This window comes from Poecilia reticulata, linkage group LG1 (genome assembly GCF_000633615.1).
Source record: "Poecilia reticulata strain Guanapo linkage group LG1, Guppy_female_1.0+MT, whole genome shotgun sequence".
In the NCBI taxonomy this organism is placed as follows: Eukaryota; Metazoa; Chordata; class Actinopteri; order Cyprinodontiformes; family Poeciliidae; genus Poecilia; species Poecilia reticulata.
In genome coordinates, this window is record NC_024331.1 from 5,510,067 (window position 1) to 5,531,252 (window position 21,186).

Sequence of the window (21,186 nt, forward strand, 5' to 3'; positions counted from 1 at the left end):
AATGTCATAATGTGCACAAAACAGCATTTAGAAAGTACAGGTCATAGGTCAGAAGTCCATTGACTCAGCTCATCGTTTTAGCAAATGATGCAAACTAAACTCTGGATCAGTGCTGTGTGTTTTCTACGGGGCCAAAGGTCGCAGTGGTTAACATTCAAACACGCATTCAGTGTTGAACACCCAGAGGAGACGGCTTAAAGCAAACACATACTTTATTTTAAAAATGACCTTTCCAACTGTAAACATACTGAGTAAAAAATTTTAGTGTTCATATGTTGCTTTGTCTTTACTAGTACACACATTGGATGAAAAGTATCTGTTCCACTTTTGGATATACGTTACAATAAAACATGTGCTATCATCTTTGCACAAGATGAACAAAAACAGGATGTAGTTATCTGAGATGAATCATCCATGGGTAAATACTTCTGTGTACTCATGGATTAAATAAAGGTGGAGGTGGCGTAGTGTCAGTTTAAGAGCCGATGAAAAACCTTCTTTGTAACTTTAAACTAGAAATTGAAATCTGCTTCTTTCCATGCCAGATCCACGGCTGGCTGTAACTTTGTAACTTGAGGTGCTGAACGAGGTTTTCGTCATCTAGTCCCGCGCTACGTCTTCTCRGCCGATCACAAATGCTTCCCCCGGCCTTCGGATATGACGTGCTCGGGAACGGCACGGGTGTACCACTCCGACCACGCGCCGTCGTACACGGACACCTCCGGGTGTCCACACTCATATGCCGCCAGCGCCAGGACGCACGCCGTCACGCCGGARCCGCACGACACGCACACGGAGCGGCTGAGGTCCACTCCGGCTCGGACRAAGAGCTCCCGGAGGTTCTCCTTGGGCAGGAAGTGTCCGGACTCGGACAGGCAGGACTGAAAAGGAATGCTGGCGGAACCAGGGATGTGGCCGGGCTCTGTGTCTGTGAAACAGGAAGGAGAGAGATAATTATGGAATTGTTTATTGATTTGAGACAGTTCCCAAGAGCTAACGAGGCAGTTTATGACATTTAAAAAGACAGAAAACACAGTTGTATTTTGAGTACACTGCTAACTTCCCTGTTTYAACTTTCCATGAGGGTATCTATTTTCACAAACACTCATAACACTTGGAGACAAAAACATGAACTGAAACATCTGAACTGCAAGAGCAACAACATTTTTTTGCAATTCTGTGTTTGCAGAATTCACACAAAGGCAACAGATCCCTGCATTTTTCATAATAGATTTTTTTTTTTTGCAAAAAAAGTGAATAACATTGGGCTTAAGTGACGGCTAACTCCCACCTACAGTTTGTGGAATTCAAGCAAAATCAACAGATCCCTGCATTTTTTTGTGTTAATACACAATTGAGGGGGCTGGGGGTTTTCACGAAGATAGYCAATAATATTGGGTTTAAGTGACTCCTAACTCCCACCTGCAGGTGGCAGCATTTCTAACTTCTACAACACTACTGACACAGTGTTGACTTTTCTTTTACAAGAAAGTTCAAGTTACAGTCCGTGGTTGATAATGTGGAGTGACAAAAATTGAGCAATTTGAACTATTTAAGGAAAAAAGATGTTGAATCTTTTTCTCGTATTTTTGTTTTCTACCTGTAGATTTTGGAAGGTATTTAATGAGGAGAAAATATTGCAAAAAWTCCTTGCAAATGTTTCTAAAGTAGCYCCACCAAATCAGTGATATTTCTGTAGAATCATTGTGTAACCATGATCTAAAAGGCTTGAGAAAAAACACTAGTTAAATCTTAGAATAATGTCTGTTGTACAGAAGAGTGAGAAACTGAATGATCTGAACCCCAGAGACGTAAACCAAATACAACATTACAGGAAGAGGAATCTCAAAGTGGGGCGAACATTTTTACACAAACCAGCAGCTGCTAGAAGCGCCTCGCTAAAAGTATTTTAAGAGAAGGTTAACTTTGGTCACTTGTTTGCATTTYCATCAGATTATTTCCCAAAAATAACTAAAGGACAATTATTCATTAATATATGATCATTTTTTAGGAGTGTATGCTTTTTTTCCCCACATGACTATTACTGTCAAACATCTCACATTCGTCCTCCTCTTTGCTTTCTTCTCTACCACTGTTGTTGAACTTCAACACCTCAGACACTWTAATCTACACCAGGTGTGATTAGAGTCCATCCAATTAGCCAATTATGTGATTAGCATCCAGAGTGAGAACCTTTAGCACTTGATATATAACAGCCTTTAAAAAACTGCAGCCTTTTGTGATTTTCATATCGAACACAACGATGTTACAATTACGAGTATGACTGCAGCTCAATTGTGAAGGTTTAATTGTGAACAGGCAACTAAATAACAATTACCAGTCATTTTAATGAATACACTAGACAGTTGATACATTTTTTAAGGTTTTATTGGCTCTAGTGGCCTTTATTTGATAGTGAATAGACAGGAAAGAGGGTAATGAGAGAAGGGGAAGACATGCGGCAAAGGTCACCAGGCCGGGAATCGAACCTGCAACAGCCACGTTGAGGACTAAGGCCTCCATATGTAGGTTGTGTGTAACCCCTGCCCCACCACGGCACCCAGACAGTTAATACATTAAGTAAATGTGCACCAGTCCTCCGTGTTCATTCTTGTCCGTTTCTAAAAACAGTTTGTGGAAACCCCCACTAATTTTTAAAGTACCATGGTACTTAAAGTGATTTAAGTTTTAACATGAACATCGTATTAAGCACATTTCAGTTAAGTTAACTAGAAAGAGGACAGATCTGACTCAGTCATTTCCTCCTTATTTTTTTTTTTTTCACTTATAATTTCTCACTTTTCAGATGAAATTTAACAGCAAGTGACGCAAGCCTTTCTTAATTCATACGAAGTCACACCGGATACGCAGAAGGCTCTTGGTCAATACTTCACGATACCAACTGCAACCCAGTTCTGCACCTGCATGTTGCAGGTTAGTGTTTTATTTCTTCCATTCCATTATCTCAAAGAAATGCACTGGTCTAATGTTTTTATGTTGATTACGATACCTGTTGGACTCAGTCAAACACTGACATAGTTTTTTTTAGGGATTTCCTCATTTTGACCTTGCAAAACATTCCATCTGATGGTGTAATTTAAGGTCTTTTTGCATTAGAAAGCATTTTAAGTGACGTATCCTAAAACTCAAAACTTTATCCAGCTCCTGGTGTACCTTGTATGAAACAAAAACCTTTAGAGTGATCACTCAACTTCCACCCAGAGGACTGAAAACCAACACATCTCCCTAAACACAGGTAGCGTCAACATGGCCAATGCCATCTTCTTACTAAGATTCATAAAATCACTTCATTATCATAATTAGTACAAATTTATATAACTAAAGCCATCATTTTAAGAAAGTCCACTGCATTGTAACTGTATGTGTCGAGTCAGTCTGACTCAGCATATTTGTTTACTGGAAACGTCATGAGCAGCTGTCTGACAATCCACACGTAAGCCTATGCAAATTTTACCAAAGGTAACACAATACTTTTATCCTCTTAATTCTTCCAAAGCTCTTTTTAATTCATATGAAGAAGTCACTAAAATGTTGAATTTCAACAAAAAAAAAAAACAAATTTAACATTTTTAGAAATGCTAACTCAAAGTTCCTAAACTTTTCTAATGTTTCGCAATTTATTAACACAACTTTCCATCTGCTTTATTTTGATTGTGTGTGGATACACCAACACGAAGCATTGCAGAGTTGTGAAATGATGCACAGTTTAAAATTATTTCTAAATGTTTTACAGAACAAACATTTGAAAAGCACAGTGAGAATTTATGTTTGACCCCTGAGAGTCAACGTTCTGCAACAGCTACACATCTTATGGGTTACGCCTCTCTCAGCGTTTACGTCATTGTTTTTTGCATAAAAGTAATAATCAGAGAGGAGATTGACCTTTTCACAGATTATCCACCTCATATTATCACAACATGGTGACAGTTTAAATAAATATGTAAAACTTTTTTTTAAAATAAAAGTTACTGCATCTTTAACTTTGCTCATTTCAACTCTGTGGTGAAGAAAGGCATCTCCACAGGATGCTGCTGCCTCCACCTTGCCTTACTTCACCATGCCATGCAGAAAGTTGAACAAATGCCCAAGCCTTTAGTTCACATTATAAGATTTTTACTCTCCTCACCCCCAAAAAGGAAAGAAAAAAAAAAACTTGCTCTGCACGTTTCTGCAGAGCAAGTTTTGTGTACGTTTAGTAAACGTACACAAAACAAAACAAGTGTCTGATTTACATTGGTTGGTTATTGGGAGGAAGTGATTTTATGATAATAACATCCTAAAAGTTGAATACTGTAGCTGAAAAACTGGATGAAGAGTTGCGTGGAGATTACTTTCAGTCTTGAGGTGCCAAGGTGGCTGTGAAGGTCACAGTCACTTTGGCACTTTACAACTCAGAGTTGAAAGTTATTTGGGGGATCATGTTACACTCACTGTCTCTGGGTTCAGGGTCCACTCCTCTGAATCTTCCGGCGGACCTGGCATCCACCACCTGGAACTCTTTGGTGTCCAGGTTATTCAGCAGGTCGTCATAGGTTTTAATCCAGGAGCGCTTTATGGACGCCTTGAACTCGGTGGGAGAGKGTCTGACATACTTGTCGCTAACCGGTCGACCCTCCAGTTCCCAGTTCCTGAACCCCCCGTTCAGCAGAGACACCGCGTTATGCCCGAACAGCCTGAACATCCACCAAACGCGGGGCGCCGAGAACGCACCGAAGTCGCTGCGGTCGTATATCACGACGTGTGTGTCGTTTTCTATCCCCAAATTTCCAACGTAATCTGCGAAAACTTTCTCCGACGGCAGCATGTGGTCCAGGGGGGAGGTTTTATCGCAGCACTGGTCTATGTCGAAGAACGCGGCGCCGGGGATGTGCCTCGCTTTGAACTCCCTTTTGGCGTTTCTCCCCATTTTGGGCAAATACCAGGAGCTGTCCAAGACGCGCATTTTCCCCCGAGTCGTTATTGCGTCCGCGAGCCATTTAGTGCTGACCAGAGCTCGAGCTTGAAGCGCCATGGTCGGTCCCGCAGAGGAGAGTGAGCCACTTGTGTCTGGTTGGGTATGGAGTCGGACCTCTGCCGGGGGTTGAACACTGCAGTAGGTGTAAAGGTAAAATCAGCGGAGAGAAGAACGCGTGTCAGCCTTCTGTTCACTATCCAAAGTCCAAATTTACCCTGAAGCAGTTTCTATCAAAACACATAAAACATTGATTTTTAAGAAAAGCTTATTAGCAAAATTTTACCTAAACACATTTTTTAAAAGTTCGGAAATTATCTTCCCACAATGCTTGCCTTGTTTGTATTTATTGTGTATTATTTAATATTATTATTTAGTAATAAAGACCAGCATAAAAGAGATAGTATATTATTATTAGTAGTAATAGCAGTAGTAGTAGTTTTACTTTATGCTAGCATGGTTGCGATTGTTATTGTTGGGTAGGAACTAATTGCTTATAAGCTGTTGTGCGGAGAGCTGCTTTCAGTGAGCACACACGAGGAAGCTGACGGACACATGTTTGTTTGGTAGTTCTAAAGTAGGTTACTTTAGATGTAGTTTTAATGCGGTGCAACAAATCAGACATTCTTAAGCGGAGATGTCAGCGTCATTGATCAGGAGAGGCCTGGAGCTGCTGAATGATGATATTAAAGGTCAGTTTAGCCTGTTAGCTTGTCACGATGCTAACATTAGCAGTGGAGCTAAATTAAGGCTAAGAGCTGATTTTAAATTTGCTCTAGGTGAAATTAAGTTTTAAATAATGTTTGAAAGTTTATTTGAATGTTTTTTTATGACAAACTAAACATTCAGTATTCAGTCAGTAATAAAACCTTTTTGAAAGTGTGTTTTGAACTGTTGGGCAGTCAGTGGAGTATTTGACAAAAGCACGATGCTTTCAGAATAGTTTGTTCCGGCTGTCGTTAATAAATAAAACCAACAAACCAGGAACTAAATCATCTTAGTAACATTGAGGACATGTTCCATCCTAATCTGACATTTCCGTGGCTTCTTCCAGACATCAGTCAAGTGAAGAAGAAGCAGACCCCCAGTTCGGCCGCAGTGATGGATCTGGTCAGCACCAACCGGCAGGGGGTCACCAAACAGGTCAAGAGGCTGCAGGGTCGCCTCGGGCCGGGGAAAAGCAAGGCCACAGTCAAAGACAAGCGGATCAGATCAGCAGTGGGTCAGAACCTACTTTCGTACTTCAGTCGATATTAACTATTTGTGTTCAGAATCAAGATTAGTTGTTGTAAGTTACACAGCTGGTCAGATGTGTCTCAAACACCCTGGAGAAAAGAATGGTCTTGGCTACTTATATTCTATATCCATCATATCTTTATGGCACTATGTAAAAAGAAGTGGTTTAAATTATTATCTTTTTATGTTGTATTCTTGCAGAGGATTTTAGGAAAAAACAACGAAAGAGCCACCTGGACGCCAATCTGAAGTACTTTTTGGAAACGGCAGGCAAAGCAGAAGCCTCTGATACAAAGAAGGTAAAGATGAGTTATTTCTCACTTATCAATATGCTAGCTTTTAGTAATATTCACAAAAAAAATACACATAAACAAAAATTAACCAAACGATGCTGAAATATCAGAGGGATCGTTCAGGTCCTGAAAATCATGTTTATGGCCAATTAAGTCAGACGCTGATTCCTTTATTATTTCTTCAGCTTAGTTTATTTATTGAAAAATGAATAATTATTTATTGAAAAATTTAAAACTAATGTCATTGTAAGGCACTTTCTAAGAAAATTTAAGAAATGCACAATAAATCAAAGCCATACTGTTAGTGTTTTCAGTATTCTTTCACACAAATAAGAAACCATGATATTTGATGACTGCGCACACGATTGCTTCTTTTTTCCTTTTCTTGGTGTGACTCAGATTTTGGGGCACAGTAGAGGGAGGCAGTCAAGAAATCGCCCGGACAAACCAGTGATAAAGTCCAGGGAGGCTCAGTCGTTGTTCACGGAGGAGGAGTTCCAGCAGTTCCAGAGGGAATACTTTGGCAGAACTGTGGAGGAAAAGAAATGACACCAACTCTGAGGGGAAACATAAAAAAAGGACGCAAACCACAGAGGAAGCAGCCCGGACTGTGATGTGTGGATCAAAGTGGATTTTTCAGCGAGACTGTAGTAGAATTTAGTTCCACTGCACTCCACAGAAATACTTTATTACCGAAACAGGAAATACAAAGTATTTAGAAGTGGAGTGTGCAGGTTTATCAGATATTTCAAAACTTACTGTGGAAAACAGTCATGGATGATTTGTGCACGTTATGTTTTTCTAATTAAAAAATGATGAAGAAAAGAAATCATGTTTGAGTTCAAATACTTGACACAATGTTACAGTGTGAAGTATTGCACTATTTCTACTGTAACCTCCCCTCTTCGTGTTGCACTTTCACTTCTGCCCGAAGATACAAATCCTGCTGCAATTGAGGTCATATTGGGATTTGAAAAAGGTGGAATTTTTGTTCCCGTTTTTCTTTTGTTTTAAACCCGATTCTTGATACGTATAAAAAAGCTTAATATATATTTTTGAGTGATAAAAACTGAGTTGTTGCTGTCATGTCTAGGGTCTATCAGCATATTTTACTGGACATCAAATTATCCCCAAAATTATAATAAGCCATATTTATACCTTTGTATTGCACATCTGATTAAAGTTGCAGACTCAAAATATAATAAAACTGAACGTATGAACTGTTTAAGCAAATTAGTTGTATAAACAGTACAACTCGCTACATACCAGAATAATTACCACCTTTGTATTGGGAGATGCCAACGTAATTAATCCTGCCATAGCATCGTAAGGAATATAAGACCGAGAGTCACCCAAACAGACTCAGATTAGCCAAATGTTTGATGAGACACAAACATTAATGACTACTTTAAGAAGTTTTTATTTGTTTGCCCTTGAGAAAATGTTCAGACTCCATACACTTGATTCTGTCTCACTAGAAGCTTAGCTGCTACATGTCTAACATTCCAGAAAAAACTTGAATCTCTGTATGCTGTAAAGAAATGCATTTTGTTATGCTAGGTTTCTAAAATAGAATCTGTAAAACAACTCAGAGATATAAAAAAAAATATGAAATGGATGTTTATACAGGTCCTTTCCAGTTCCACAAATTCTCAGCTTGTGGTTCAGATCAGAATTATGTGAGATCGTGCCGATACGTTCATTCACTCAGAGCCAAGAGAGGTGTTTTGTTTCTTTGGTCACGCCCTTTAATCTGTTAAAATGTTACATTCTTATACGTCGAATGTCCACATGAGCCACAATCAATTTTAACTCAGAACAACAAGAACCTGCAGGCTGCACCATGGAACAGGTGAGAGAATTTTAACTTCTCTAGTTGCAAGGGAGTAAAAGTAAAAAGAAAGAAAAATTACCTATTAAAGCACAGGTGTCACTTTTGTTGTGAATGCAAAATATTCATATTCTTGAATACTATGAATATTAATATTCATGTTTTTACACGATTAAAATTCTAGATCAGACTGCTTTCATTCAGTTTTAAATTTTGTGAACATTTTTTCATGTACACATAATCCCAGAAACTGTTTGGTTATTTTTGCTTTAAAGTTGTACTTTTAAAGGTTTCTTACATAAATCAGAATGTGTTTAAATGTTTGAATACTACACCATGTCCTACCCAGAAAACGAAAAAACGTTTGCACAAAATTTTTTTACACAAATGTGACGGTGAAAATAAATATGTCCCATACCAAAATCTTCAAAACAACACTTATTACTCATGTCTTCACATGTTAGGGAGGTTTTTAATGTCACATTTCATCACACATTTTTAGGGCATCTAACTTTTATACATATGAAGTGTTTATTGTAATACTTTATATAATAAATAAATAAACTCATTGAATTCATTCAAAACCACATTCTGAACTCATTTTAAACCCACCAGCTTTTCACACCTAACTGCTCCAGTGATTTGTTTCTGTAAACAAAATAACAATAAATTGGTAACCATGTTTATCTTAGGAAACTTTCTAAGTGTTTGAAACTAAAAGTGAAAGTGTTAAATCTGGATGTACCAGCTAGACGGTGAATCTTGTTGGACAAGCCGTGCAACATTATTTCTGTTGTCCGTTGGTCTTTAAACGTTCCACGTCACGCTTGAATACGTTTTGTAAAAGGCTTCGGACTTGTTTTTAACTCCGTAATCTACACACAAAAATGTGCAAAGCAAGTTGAGAAACCGCTTTTCCAGCATTTATGTAAATGCATTTGATTACATCAACTGAATAAATAAGTTGGCCTTAGCAAATAAATAATTTATTGGTAAAACTTGGAACTTTGTGAAAAGCAAAAGTTAGTGTCATGGGTTACACACCAGACAATTAGACGCTCCGATTAATGGTGCGTTCTTCTACGGCATATTCCATGGATGCCTAATCTAGTCAGGTTTTTGACCACAGCACAACTCTAAGAGGTAAAGATTAACACAAACATATAAAAATTCTGTTTTGTCATAAAGACTTCGTATCTTCACTCGATACAGGTGCAAAACCTGGAAGAATTGCCTTGTCTTGTTCTAAACTGGTTTAGATCTAAATTTGAATGAACAAAGACAACGTGGGGTTCCTCAGGGATCCATTATTGGGACACATTTGTTTAGGGTCTGATTCCCCCACATCAGAATATGTTATGACATTTCCTACCTGTGATGGTCACACACAGCGATGTGTTTGTTTGTCACTACATGACCACAGTTAATTACACTCCCTAAGTCTTAGTGAATGAGCCAGAATTTCCTAACACCTGAGGCAGAAAATACAGAAGTAACCTATAGACTAAATGTCCTGAACGTGAGATGTGCAGACACTTGGAGCTCGTTTAAATCATGATTTTTGTTCATTTATCTTACCTGCCATGCCTTACCATTTGCAGCCTCCTGTTCCTCTCCCGAGGAAGATACGCCTTCACACACAATCCGTTGATGAGGAGTGGCTGAGATGTGAACCCGCTCCTCCTCAGTCTCAGGTTTGAGAGAGAAGAAATCTTTAAATTCATACCCATATGCAGCAGTGTGGTCATTACCATGAATGTTGATTATTGATACATTGTTAAAAGTCTTTAAGGTGACATTTGTTTTTGTGTGTCATCGACCCAGAACGGTTCGGGGGACTCCACTCCTCCACCGGTGCCCTTGCGCATGAATATTAGAAGACAATACTCTGAACAATATGAAGTCCAGGTATACAGTTTTTTTTTTCTTTTTTTGATAACTATTTCTATTATTTGAGTAGTGTGGAGAATACCTGTTTTTTCTTCAAAGGTGGATAAGGAGCTCATTAAGCCCAGACCTCCTCCGCTGCCGGCCAGGCCGCCACTAAAACAGCTTTCACAGGAACCTGTTTACCTGGAAATTATCCAGGTAATTACAAAAAAACTCCTATAGTATATTGATATTGGATACAACTGAAAACTTCGAGCGATGGTATAATGTAATTTTTGTCTTCTACAAGGGTGAAACGTCCCCTAATGAGGAGATGAAACGTGAGTAGGAAGCCTCAGTTATTTCTGATGTTGTTGAAAAAAGACTCTCATTCGCTAAACCGCGATCTTGTTGACTGCAGCATGGAAAGATATGCTTGAAGGTCTCCAATGTAGAGGATTCTCAGAGAAAACGCAAGTACATTATACTTGTTTTAAATGGACACAATTATATAAAAGCTGGTGACGTAAGAAGTCTTGGTGCATTGTGGGATTTTTGGAAGAAAATCTGTGGAGTTTTAAATTACGTACCATCGGGGACGCTATCATTCGTCCCCGATGATAGCCAAAACCTTAACATGGAGGTAAAACCTTATTAAACAGAAAATTTACAAAACAGCCAAGTAAATCTGTACTTTCAATTTTATCTGGAAGAATTAATTTAGTGGAAGCTAAGTGCGCTAATTGCTTTCAAAGTTAGCAGATACTATAAAGTGCTAAATAACAAATTAGCAAATTGATCTCAAGTCACACATCCATGAGCTGAACAACATTTCTAACAACTTGAACAAGGTGAGGGAATCTTTCTGATGACAGAGAGGTTTGAAAATCCAAATGTTCATGTATATTTTTTTCTTTTAAGAATCATTAGAATTTGATTGAGCTGCCTAAAAGTTTAAACTTGATCTGGATTCCTTTAAGTTTGCAAAAAACACAAAGATCGCTGGCATCACTGGAGGAGCATCAACAGCAGCAGGAGGAGTGGCAGCTGCCGCCGGGGTGATCCTGGCCCCTTTCACAGCGGGAGCCTCACTGGCCCTGACCGTTGTTGGGGCCGGAGTGGCTGCAGCCGGCGGTGTCACCGGGGCGTCAGCAGCCATCGCAAACAAGGTAACCTGAAGACTAAACCTGACACAATGATTAGTATGTGTTGAAATAGTTTTCAGCTTATTTGTTTATTTTTGCAATGATTGTTATTAGAATATGCCATCTTTCACATTTGATAAATGTGCAACAATGGATAAAAAAAGTACTGACCGATCAAAATCCTTTGTACCTTTGTACAGAATTATTTGTACATGTGTACTTGAGTAAAATATAATTTGTCATTTCTGACTGATTTATATCAACAGCTGGGTTTCTATCAACCATAAAATTGCGCAAATGAAAATTAAGAAAATCTATTCACTTAAAGGAAACATGCAAATTTTGACAAAACTCACATTTTTGAAAAAAAAAAAGTTTTTGTGCTACGATGAATTTTATTTTATTTTTTTAGCTGTACCCAAATAGATATATTTGGCAGAACTGTAATGGAAACAGATTTTTCACATCACACAAGTTGTGATCAAAACTCGGATGTTACTACTGTCTGAAATGTCAAAGAAGACAACAGGAAGTAGCAGTGGTATGTTTTTGTTTTTCGGACAATGAGCAGCCGGCTCCACCTGACAGCATCACACAATTCATAAAAAGTACCGTCATTCCAGCAAGTTCAATCCAGAGCTTTTCTGTAAAGTTGACTTGTTTTATAGAACTACAATTTCCCAAAACGCCGCAGACGTATAGCTCCCAAATATAAGAGGCTTGTTGCTCCAATGCCTGAATAAGATTGATTGGCTGATTGTTGATGAACTATGTCTCAATTATCTTATGTAACTGTTTACATCCATCTCTGCCATGATTTTGAATAACTTGTCACTTGAACTGCCGGCAGTAAGTCGGGCTCGTTTCCGGTGAGAGTTGGACTCCGCCAAGGCTGCCCTTTGTCACTGACTCTGTTCATTACCTTCATGGACAGAATTTCTAGGCGCAGCTGAGGTGTGGAGGGGATCCGTTTTGGTGGCCTTGTTATCGCATCTCTGCTTTTTGCGGATGGTGTGGTCCTGTTGGCTTCATCAGATCGTGATCTGCAGCTCTCACTGGAGCGGTTCGCGGCCGAGTGTGAAGCAGCTGGGATGAGGCTCAGTGCCTCCAAATCCGAGGCCATGGTCTTGAGCCGGAAAAGGGTAGAGTGCCTTCTCTGGGTCAGGGGGGTCGTCCTGCCTCAAGTGGAGGAGTTTAAGTATCTGGGGATCTTGTTCACGAATGAGGGAAGGGAGCGAGAGATCGACAGGCGGATTGGGGCAGCGTCTGCCGTAAAGTGGGCGCTGTACCGGTCCGTCGTGGTGAAGAGAGAGCTGAGTCAAAAATTGAAGCTCTCGATTTACCGGTCGATCTACGTACCCAATCCTCATCTATGGTCATGAGCTTTGGGTCATGACCGAAAGAACGAGATCACGGATACAAGCAGCCGAAATGGGTTTCCTCCGAAGGGTGGCTGGGCCTCTCCCTTAGAGATAAGGTGAGAAGCTCGGTCATCCGGGAGGGACTCAGAGTAGAGCCGCTGCTCCTCCATGTCGAGAGGAGCCTGTAGAGGTGGCTCGGGCATCTGGTAAGGATGCCTCCTGGACGCCTCCCTGGTGAGGTGTTTTCCGGGCACGTCACACCGGGAGGAGGCCTCGGGGAAGACCAAGGACACGCTGGAGGGACTATGTCTCTCGGCTGACCTAGGAACGCCTTGGGATTCCCCCGGAGGAGCTGGAAGAAGTGGCTGGGGAGAGGGAAGTCTGGGCCTCCATTCTGAAGCTGCTGCCCCCGCGACCCGACCCCGGATAAGCAGGGTTGGTTGGCTGGCTGGCTGGCTGGGCTGGCTTGAACAAGCCTAAGCAAGCTTATTTACGTGTGATTTTAATTTCATTTCTTACTAAACGAAAACGCAATTGTGAAATAGTTTTTTTGACATAAGACACCTAAAAGACAGAAATTTAAGTACTTTATATTTTACACAAGACGTTAAAGAATATTAACGAAGACGTCACACAACCAGCCATCATTGCGTTAGTTTAAACCTTTTCTATAACAATTTCTAAAATCTGTTTTTCCAGGCAAATTTAAATCAAGACAAGAAGAAAATTGACAAAACGTTAAACGACTTTAGCGTCCGGTATGAAGAGATCCTGACCTGCTTGAAGTTCATCAACGAAGGCATGGACCTCCTGAAGCAGCACGGCGTGACTCTTCTCAAAGAAACCATGATGGACTCGAAGGCGGCGGCCTGCGCGGTGCAGTTGGCCACCGGCGAGGCGAGCTCCATGGCCTCGGAGAAGAGCAGCAACGCTTCGGGGATGCTGAAAGGCTTTGCCATTGGCATGGACTTCTACTTCACCAAAGACAAGGACGGACAGAAGCTGAAGAAAGGCCTCGAGTCGAAGCTCGCGCAAAAGCTCCGCAAACTAGTGGGAGACCTTGAAACTGGTCTGAACGAGCTCGTGAAAATAAATGAGGTGTTCCGTAAGCACGTTGATTAACAGTCTTTTTTTCTTTTCTATTTGAATAAAAGTGCAGGTCAAGGTTTAACATTGGGATGAAAATAATGTTTAACCAGCTTTGAATGTTTAGACAAGATAAATATGATTATGAATTCTATGAAACTGAGCTTTTATTTGCATTCCTTTGAGTTATTTTGTGATTTTTCGAATTGTCTTTTTAATAAAGTACGACAAAGATCAACAATCCCACTGAAAGGAGTCCTGTTTAATTTCTTGGTGTGAATGATGCCTGTAGTGACCATGACGTTTGACCTGTCAGTCATAAAAACAGAGGGTGTGGTTTCTATGATGTATTTTTTAATTAACTTTATATTAAAAATAGCATTGCGCAAAATGAAATTGCAAAAATAAATTTGCTTAATGGAAACACGCCAATTTCGAAAAATTTCTTGTGTTTCAGTAAGGGATCACTTGGTCTTTTTTTTTTTTTTGCCATATTGAAATTGGCCAAACTGCAAACGAAACCCTTTATTTTGCATCACATGAGTCACGTGACAAAACAGTTACTAGGGAAAATCACGAAGTAGATGACAGGAAATAGTCTTCATGATTTATAGTTTGCTTTTTGCTCTTTTTTTTTCGGTCAATGTGCAGCTGTCTCCACCGCGGCTCTCACAGCATCACACAATTCATAAAAAGTTGTCATTCCAACATGTTGAATCCGTAACTCTTCTGTAAAAGAAGACTGCAGTTTATTTCATAGTGTTATTTTAATTTAATTTCTTATTGAACGGAAACACCGCAACTGCGAAATTGTGATTTTTTTCTAGCGAGGAGGGAGAAGCAGTCAGACAGAAAATTAGTTTGTATAGTTTGATCCAACAGTACAGAATTATGTGTGGCTTTTCTTACGCGTTCAGGCATTTTGTTTTTCTAGTCACACCCTTTAATCTCCTCAAATTCATCATGATAGCACGTCAAAATGCACCCAGCTCGTTCGTACTAGTTATGCTACATTCAGTTTAAAAGCGGAACAGCCAGACACTGCAGCCTTCATCATGGAGCAGGTGAGAAACAAATTAATTTTTTTGTTTTGTTTTACATTTTTTAACTGCTTAAGCCGTAACTCATAATGATAGTTATAAAATGTTTTACCTAATAGAGCACAGATTCAATTTTCATCATGAATGCATGGTAGTGGATTCATAATTAATTCTAGCAGATGGATTGGATTCGGTTTTAAGTTTTGGAAATGAGGAGGGAAACTAAAATGCTGATTTTATTAGTTTTTTTTTTTTTTTTCATTTCCATACAACCTCAGAAACCATTTGGCTCAAGCATATTATTTTGCTTTAAAACTATACTTTTGGAGGGTTCTTGAACTTCTTGCACAAATCAGTGCGTGGTGTTAAAATGCCATTACAACACCGAATTATCCAATACTTTGCACTGAACAGAAAAAAGATTCACAAAATTCAATTTAACAAAAATTGTGATGTTCAAAGCAATACTTTCTTCTCTGAGGTCAGGAAGACTTTTCATGTGATTTTGTCACCACTCCATTTTTAATACATTGCATGTAATTAAGAGCCACCATCTGAACTTTTTAAGACCACATCTTTTCACACTGAGACATTTCTGATTTGCTTCTGTGTATGGAGAAAAACTTATAAAAATGAAGGCAGTAAAATAATTTGTTTATCTTACATAACTTTCTAATCTTTCTTGCGTAGTTTTTAGTAAAACTAAAAGTGAAAGTATTAAATCTGGATTTACCAGCTAAACAGCTAATCTCGCTGCACGAGCCGTACCAGATATTGGTTTCAGATTTGTTTTTAAGACTCACAAAAAATATGCCAAACAAAGTTGAGAAATTATTTTTCAAGCTCTTACATTTGAAAACACGCTTACATACATCTAATGAGACGACATGTGCACATTTTATCTGACTGAAGTTAAATCAGATTAAAATTCAATTGCTTTAAGTTATTTAGTAATACGTTCTGAAAGATGATTATCTCTGATGTTGACCAAATGTTCTGAATTTGAAGAAAGTTACAAAAGAATACAGACCCTCAAGACTCCATTATTGGAGCACATTTATTTAGGGTTTGATTTGTCTTTCTCAGAATACATAGTATTACTACATTTCCTACATGATGATGACACACAGCATTACATTTCTGTGTTACTTCAGTCCCTAAGTTTGTATTCAAATCTTAGCTTAGATGGGTTGGAATTGCCTAACACCTAATGCAGAAAATACAGACGTTAGTATTCCTCACAAATGTAAGATTAGAGACCAACACTAAGATTAAAAACCACCTGGGCTCACACCTATTTGATTTAACCACATCCATATGCATCCTGCAACTAAATCAGTTTCAAAAATTTGTAGGACAGAGTTTTGAGACAGAAACAAAAAAATAGCGGTAGATACCTTTATTTTCAGCACATTAAGATTATTATAATTGTATTTTTATTGAACTCTCACTAATTTAAAAAAAACATAAGACTGCCCTGGACACATGGTCTGACAGACTTGATTCAGTGGGGGCTAAAATTGCAGCGTGGTTGTTTTTCATGCTGCACTGTGTCAAACAAACTAAACTTTTTGACAAAACCTGATTACCCTCCTCGCCTGTGGTGGCGCTGCAACCAAAACCACTGGAGAAAACGACACTGAGTGCAACTTCCTTCTTCAGAAAATGTAAACAGGAATTGAGTGGTGTCAAATTTTAGCGGTTGTAGGATTTCCCTTTTATCTTTGGCAAAAGACCATAAGCCATTTTTTCCTCTGGCTTGATTGCCGTTTGTTTTGGTTTTAGTTACCCCGGATCTTTGCGCCGTAGTTCACTACCTGTTTTTGGAGTGGTCTCCAGGTCCGCTTACCATTCACATTTCAAACCCAAACAGAGTTCACTTCAACAGAACTGAGACTTAGGTTTTTAGGCGGACCAGAGTTGGATTGCGCATTCACCCCGTCCTCCAAACAAACCACACTTTCTTGACAAATGAACTAGAGTTCGATTAAAGCGGACTAAAAGTCTGGTGTGAATGCACCCTGAGATATGTCGAAACTGTGGGCTCATTTAAATCATGAATTTTGTTTACTGTAACGAACCAAGGATACGGGGCAGTAGATTATTTTATCTGTTGATTTCCATGATGTCATTTATTTGTTCTTACTTCAAACTTTAATGTTTCCTTCAATTACTTTTTAAATGGGGGGGATGCACAGTGGTGCAGTTGGTAGAGCTGTTACCTTGCAGCAAGAAGGCTCTGGGTTCAATTCCCAGCCCCGGTCTTTCTGCATGGAGTTTGCATGTTCTCCCTGTGCATGTGTGGGTTTTCTCCGGGTACCCCGGCTTCCTCCTACAGTCCAAAAACATGACTGTCAGGTTAATTGGCCTCTCCAAATTGCCTCTAGGTGTGAGTGTGTGTGTGCATGTTTGTTTGTCCTGTCTGTCTCTGTGTTGCCCTGTGACAGACTGGCGACCTGTCCAGGTGACCCTGTCCCTTGCCCGGAACATTAGCTAGATAGGCACCAGCAACCCGCCCAACCCCACCAAGGGACAAAGGTGCAAAGAAAATGGATGGATGGACTTTTTTAAATGTCTTTCTTAACTTCATTGTAGTTTCCTTTTCATTTATTTTTGTTCCCCCTGTAAATCACTTCATTTTACAAATGGGACTGTACAAATAAGCTTGGCCTGCCACGTCTTACCATTTGCAATCTCCTGATTCTCTTCAGAGGAAAATACACCTTCAAACACGAGCCGTTGATGACGAGTGGCTGAGATGTGACCCTCCTCCGTCTGAGGTTTGAAAGAGAAGAAATCTTTAAATTCATACTTCCCCAGCCAGTATACCTAGTTGCGCCCCACATGGGAAAAAAGAGGGCAGACAATATGGGCCCCAAAACGGTTTGTCCGCAGCTTCCATGTAGGGCCCTACATGTAGGCCCCTTATTTGTACAGGGCCCTACATGCGTTTGCCCATGTAGGGCCACCATGGAAACTACAGACAAACCATTTTGGGACCCATACTTTCTGCCCTCTTTTTCCCATATGGGGCCCAGGTATGCTGGCTGGGTTCTATGCAGTCGTGTGGGTCATTACTAAAAGTCTTTGGGATAAAATTCTTTAACAGACAAGGTGACGTTCGTTTTTGTGTCGTCAACTCAGAACGGTTCGGGAGACTCCACTCCTCCACCGGTGATCTCACAGGCGAATGTCGAGAAAGAATACTCTGAACAAGAGCAAACCATGAACGTCAAAGAGCTAGTCAAGGTATATGTTTGCTCTTTAGTTTTTATTTTTATTGACTCAACAACTCTGTGTGGAATTTATCACGTTTTAGAAAAGCTATCATAACACATAGTCTTTCCAAGTACATATGGAGATACGTGAGCTAAACATACATGTGCTGAAAAAGTTAAGAAGCTATGTGAGAAGTTTTGTTGTGAGAGTACAAGAACCATAATGGCAAGAACTGACTCAATCGTAAAACTGGACTGTTGCTTTTTTGCAAGACTTTTAACGACTGTTACCAACAACGTCCTCCATTGCCGACCAAGCCACCAAGCAAACAGGCCACACGGAAAACTATAAAATACGTGAGTATTTTCAACAAACACAGTAGATCCTTCAGTGTCTCAGTAGCTCCTCCAAATGGAGCATTGACGTTTCGCTGTAACCCTGTATGTAGGATGTCTCATCTGTTTCCTTCAAGCCAATGACACGTGAGTAGAAATAATTTACCATCCGATGTAAAATGAAATCATTTTGTTGAGGTGCCAGCCCTTCACCAGTTTTGCCATTTTTCTGTTTTAAGCATATCTATTTGTTTCAATAACTAATCAAACACTCAACCAATTAAAATTATTAAGAGAAATAAATAAATACTATTTGGTGCAACTTGCTACTAGCTAAAAATAGAGGTTCAGATTGTTGAAGCAGACAAAGCAGAAGGGTCTAACTTAACCTGAAGGCCTTTATTGCTGAACTATTTTTTGTTAATTTGCAGCATCGGACAAGGCTTTGAGGAACCTCAAACTTAAAGAATTATCCAACAAACAGTAAGTAGACTATTGCATCTCATCTTCTATTGTATGTGGAATATTTTTAGAATAAATTACAGAAAATAACAGAGGTAGCACTGTTGCCTCATGGAAAGAATTGCCTAGATTGGAAAGCCTCATATGTGGGATCTCTCTTCTGGTACTCCAACTTCCTCCTGCAGTTCACAAACATGACTGTTTGGTTGACTGGTTGATTGTCCTTGGTTATGAGTGTGTGGATGCATGTTGGTGTGTTTCTGTATTGCCCTGTGATGAATTGATGAACAGAGAAACCTCCAAATACACATCCAGTAATGGATGTGTATTGGATGGAACATAGAACAGGTTCTCATCTAATTGCTGCGTTTTTATTTACACCTATTTACAAGTTTTGGTTGTAAAACAAAAAACACACCAATTTAGTAGTTTTCAAAACTTATATCCAATGTCTATATTTTCAATGGTTCAAATGTTCCATCTTTCTGAACTGAACATCTTCAAAGTACTCAGGTATTCTTGCAATGTTCCAGGGCCATCAATGTTAAAGCTGGGCATCTGTACAAAGCAATCCAGAGTTACATCCAACTAATGTCTACACATGATGGAAATCTTAAAGTGCTCATCTCGGAGCTAAGTAGGATCGCTGATAACTTGGACAAGGTAATGTCACACGATACAATCCTATGAAAAGAAGACGTGAACGTTCAAGAAGATGTCTCTCTCTCTCGTTGTAGTGAAAGTCTGTTGACTTTTGGCTGAGCTGAGTTCATTGTGTCACGTGAGAACGATTATACTTTCAGGTTTCAAGGGGAACAAAGATCGCTGGCATCACTGGAGGAGCATCAACAGCAGCAGGAGGAGTGGCAGCTGCCGCCGGGGTGATCCTGGCCCCTTTCACAGCGGGAGCCTCACTGGCCCTGACCGTTGTTGGGGCCGGAGTGGCTGCAGCTGGCGGTGTCACTGGGGCGTCAGCAGCCATCGCAAACAAGGTAACCTTGTTTGCAAGCTCTTATTCAGGCTTACTCAAGTCTTATTCAGGACTTTGTTAATGGTTTCATTTAAGTCCCACAGTATTAGAAAATCCTGCAGTTGCATTGCGATTAGTAAATTATTGAATAGTTTCAGCTAATTCACATTTTCCCAAACCTTTTCCTTAATCTCAATGTTCCAATCATTTTTTGTGGTCATTAGCTTCTTTTGCATTACTGTTGTTGAACATGCTCCACTCACAGTATGACTTTTTACTGCAGCAGTATTGCTACTTAATAAAGTGAAGTGAATAGGAGGTTTACACGATATAAATAATTATTTTTAGTGCAACAAACCCAATTTCTGAACTTCTAACATCTGTTTTTTCAGGCTAATCTAAATCAAGACAAAAAGAAAATTGAGAGAACCCTTCAGGAGTTCAAAGAGGCTTATGAAGAAATCCTAACATGCCTGAAGTCCATTAACGAGGGCATGGACGTGCTGAAGTGCCATGGTGTGTCTGTTCTCAAAGTCATGGTGGACAAAAACGAGATGGTTTCAAAGGAGGCAGCCTCTGCCGTGCAGCTGACTATTGGGAAAGCGAGTGCCATAGATTCAGAGAAGAGCAACAATGCTTCCGGCCTGCTGGATGGCTTCGCACTTGGCATGGATATCTACTTCAACAAAGATGGACAGACGGTGAAGAAAAAGCTTGCATCGCAGCTCGCCAGGAAGCTCCGCAAACTAGCAGAAGACCTTGATTCTGGTCTGAAAGAGCTTCATAAGATAAAGGATGTGTTCAATGACGTTTAAAATATAAATCTTGTACCTTTCAGAAATTGCGATTTTTGAAAGAAATCGCAATTTCTTTCAATTCATGCAATATTTTAAAATGCTTAATCAGCCCTATATGTAATGGTTATAAACACTAGAAAATAAGCTTGTATTTACTTTTCCATGATCTATTGGCTTCTTTGATATTTCATGTTATTTTTACTCTTGAGCTTTTTAATAAAGTTCTGTAGTCAAGCATGAAACATCACTGTGTTATGAGTGTCGCTTATTTGGTGTCTCTGTTCAGGCTGGTTTTGTTGTCTATCACACTAAATGTAAGTTAAAGGCACACTTTAACCTCCAGTTTTCAGCTCTGCCGACAACGACTTCTTCTTTATTCTTTTCTATGATGACGGATCGCAAGCAACTTCAAGGTGAATACCGCCATCTACTGTACATGAGCGTGAAGCAGCATTAACTCGCATCAATTGCACGCTTTAAATTTTGTATCATGAAGCTTCGGGTCTGAAGACGTTGAGGTTGGGTTTTTGTTTGAAGAAACTAGAAAACCGCACACAAACAGAAAATCAC

At 39.6% G+C, this 21,186-nt stretch overlaps 3 protein-coding genes and 1 pseudogene across 3 annotated transcripts; 3 read left to right on the plus strand and 1 right to left on the minus strand.

Annotated features, from left to right (window-relative positions):
• Window positions 1-194: 194 nt before the first annotated feature.
• On the minus strand, window positions 195-5,400 carry LOC103477896 (3-mercaptopyruvate sulfurtransferase). The gene is given in 3 exon segments (XM_008431275.2): window positions 195-928; window positions 4,453-5,179; window positions 5,181-5,400. Coding segments are annotated over 3 exon segments (1,062 nt in total). The 5' UTR covers window positions 5,217-5,400; the 3' UTR covers window positions 195-629.
• A 69-nt stretch (window positions 5,401-5,469) lies between these two features.
• Window positions 5,470-7,601, plus strand: rps19bp1 (ribosomal protein S19 binding protein 1). The gene is made up of 4 exons (XM_008431398.2): window positions 5,470-5,664; window positions 6,027-6,194; window positions 6,410-6,507; window positions 6,901-7,601. Exons 1-4 carry the CDS (start codon window positions 5,610-5,612, stop codon window positions 7,048-7,050), a joined length of 471 nt encoding a protein of 156 aa, XP_008429620.1. The 5' UTR covers window positions 5,470-5,609; the 3' UTR covers window positions 7,051-7,601.
• Window positions 7,602-8,344: 743 nt separating this feature from the next.
• On the plus strand, window positions 8,345-13,951 carry LOC103462523 (apolipoprotein L3-like; annotated as a pseudogene).
• An 864-nt stretch (window positions 13,952-14,815) lies between these two features.
• LOC103477815 (apolipoprotein L3) lies at window positions 14,816-20,783 on the plus strand. Its single transcript, XM_008431157.2, has 9 exons — window positions 14,816-14,857; window positions 17,545-17,613; window positions 17,978-18,082; window positions 18,325-18,408; window positions 18,501-18,534; window positions 18,819-18,870; window positions 19,383-19,512; window positions 19,653-19,841; window positions 20,212-20,783. The coding sequence occupies exons 1-9, from the start codon at window positions 14,849-14,851 to the stop codon at window positions 20,632-20,634; spliced, it is 1,095 nt and encodes a 364-aa protein (XP_008429379.1). The 5' UTR covers window positions 14,816-14,848; the 3' UTR covers window positions 20,635-20,783.
• Window positions 20,784-21,186: the final 403 nt, after the last annotated feature.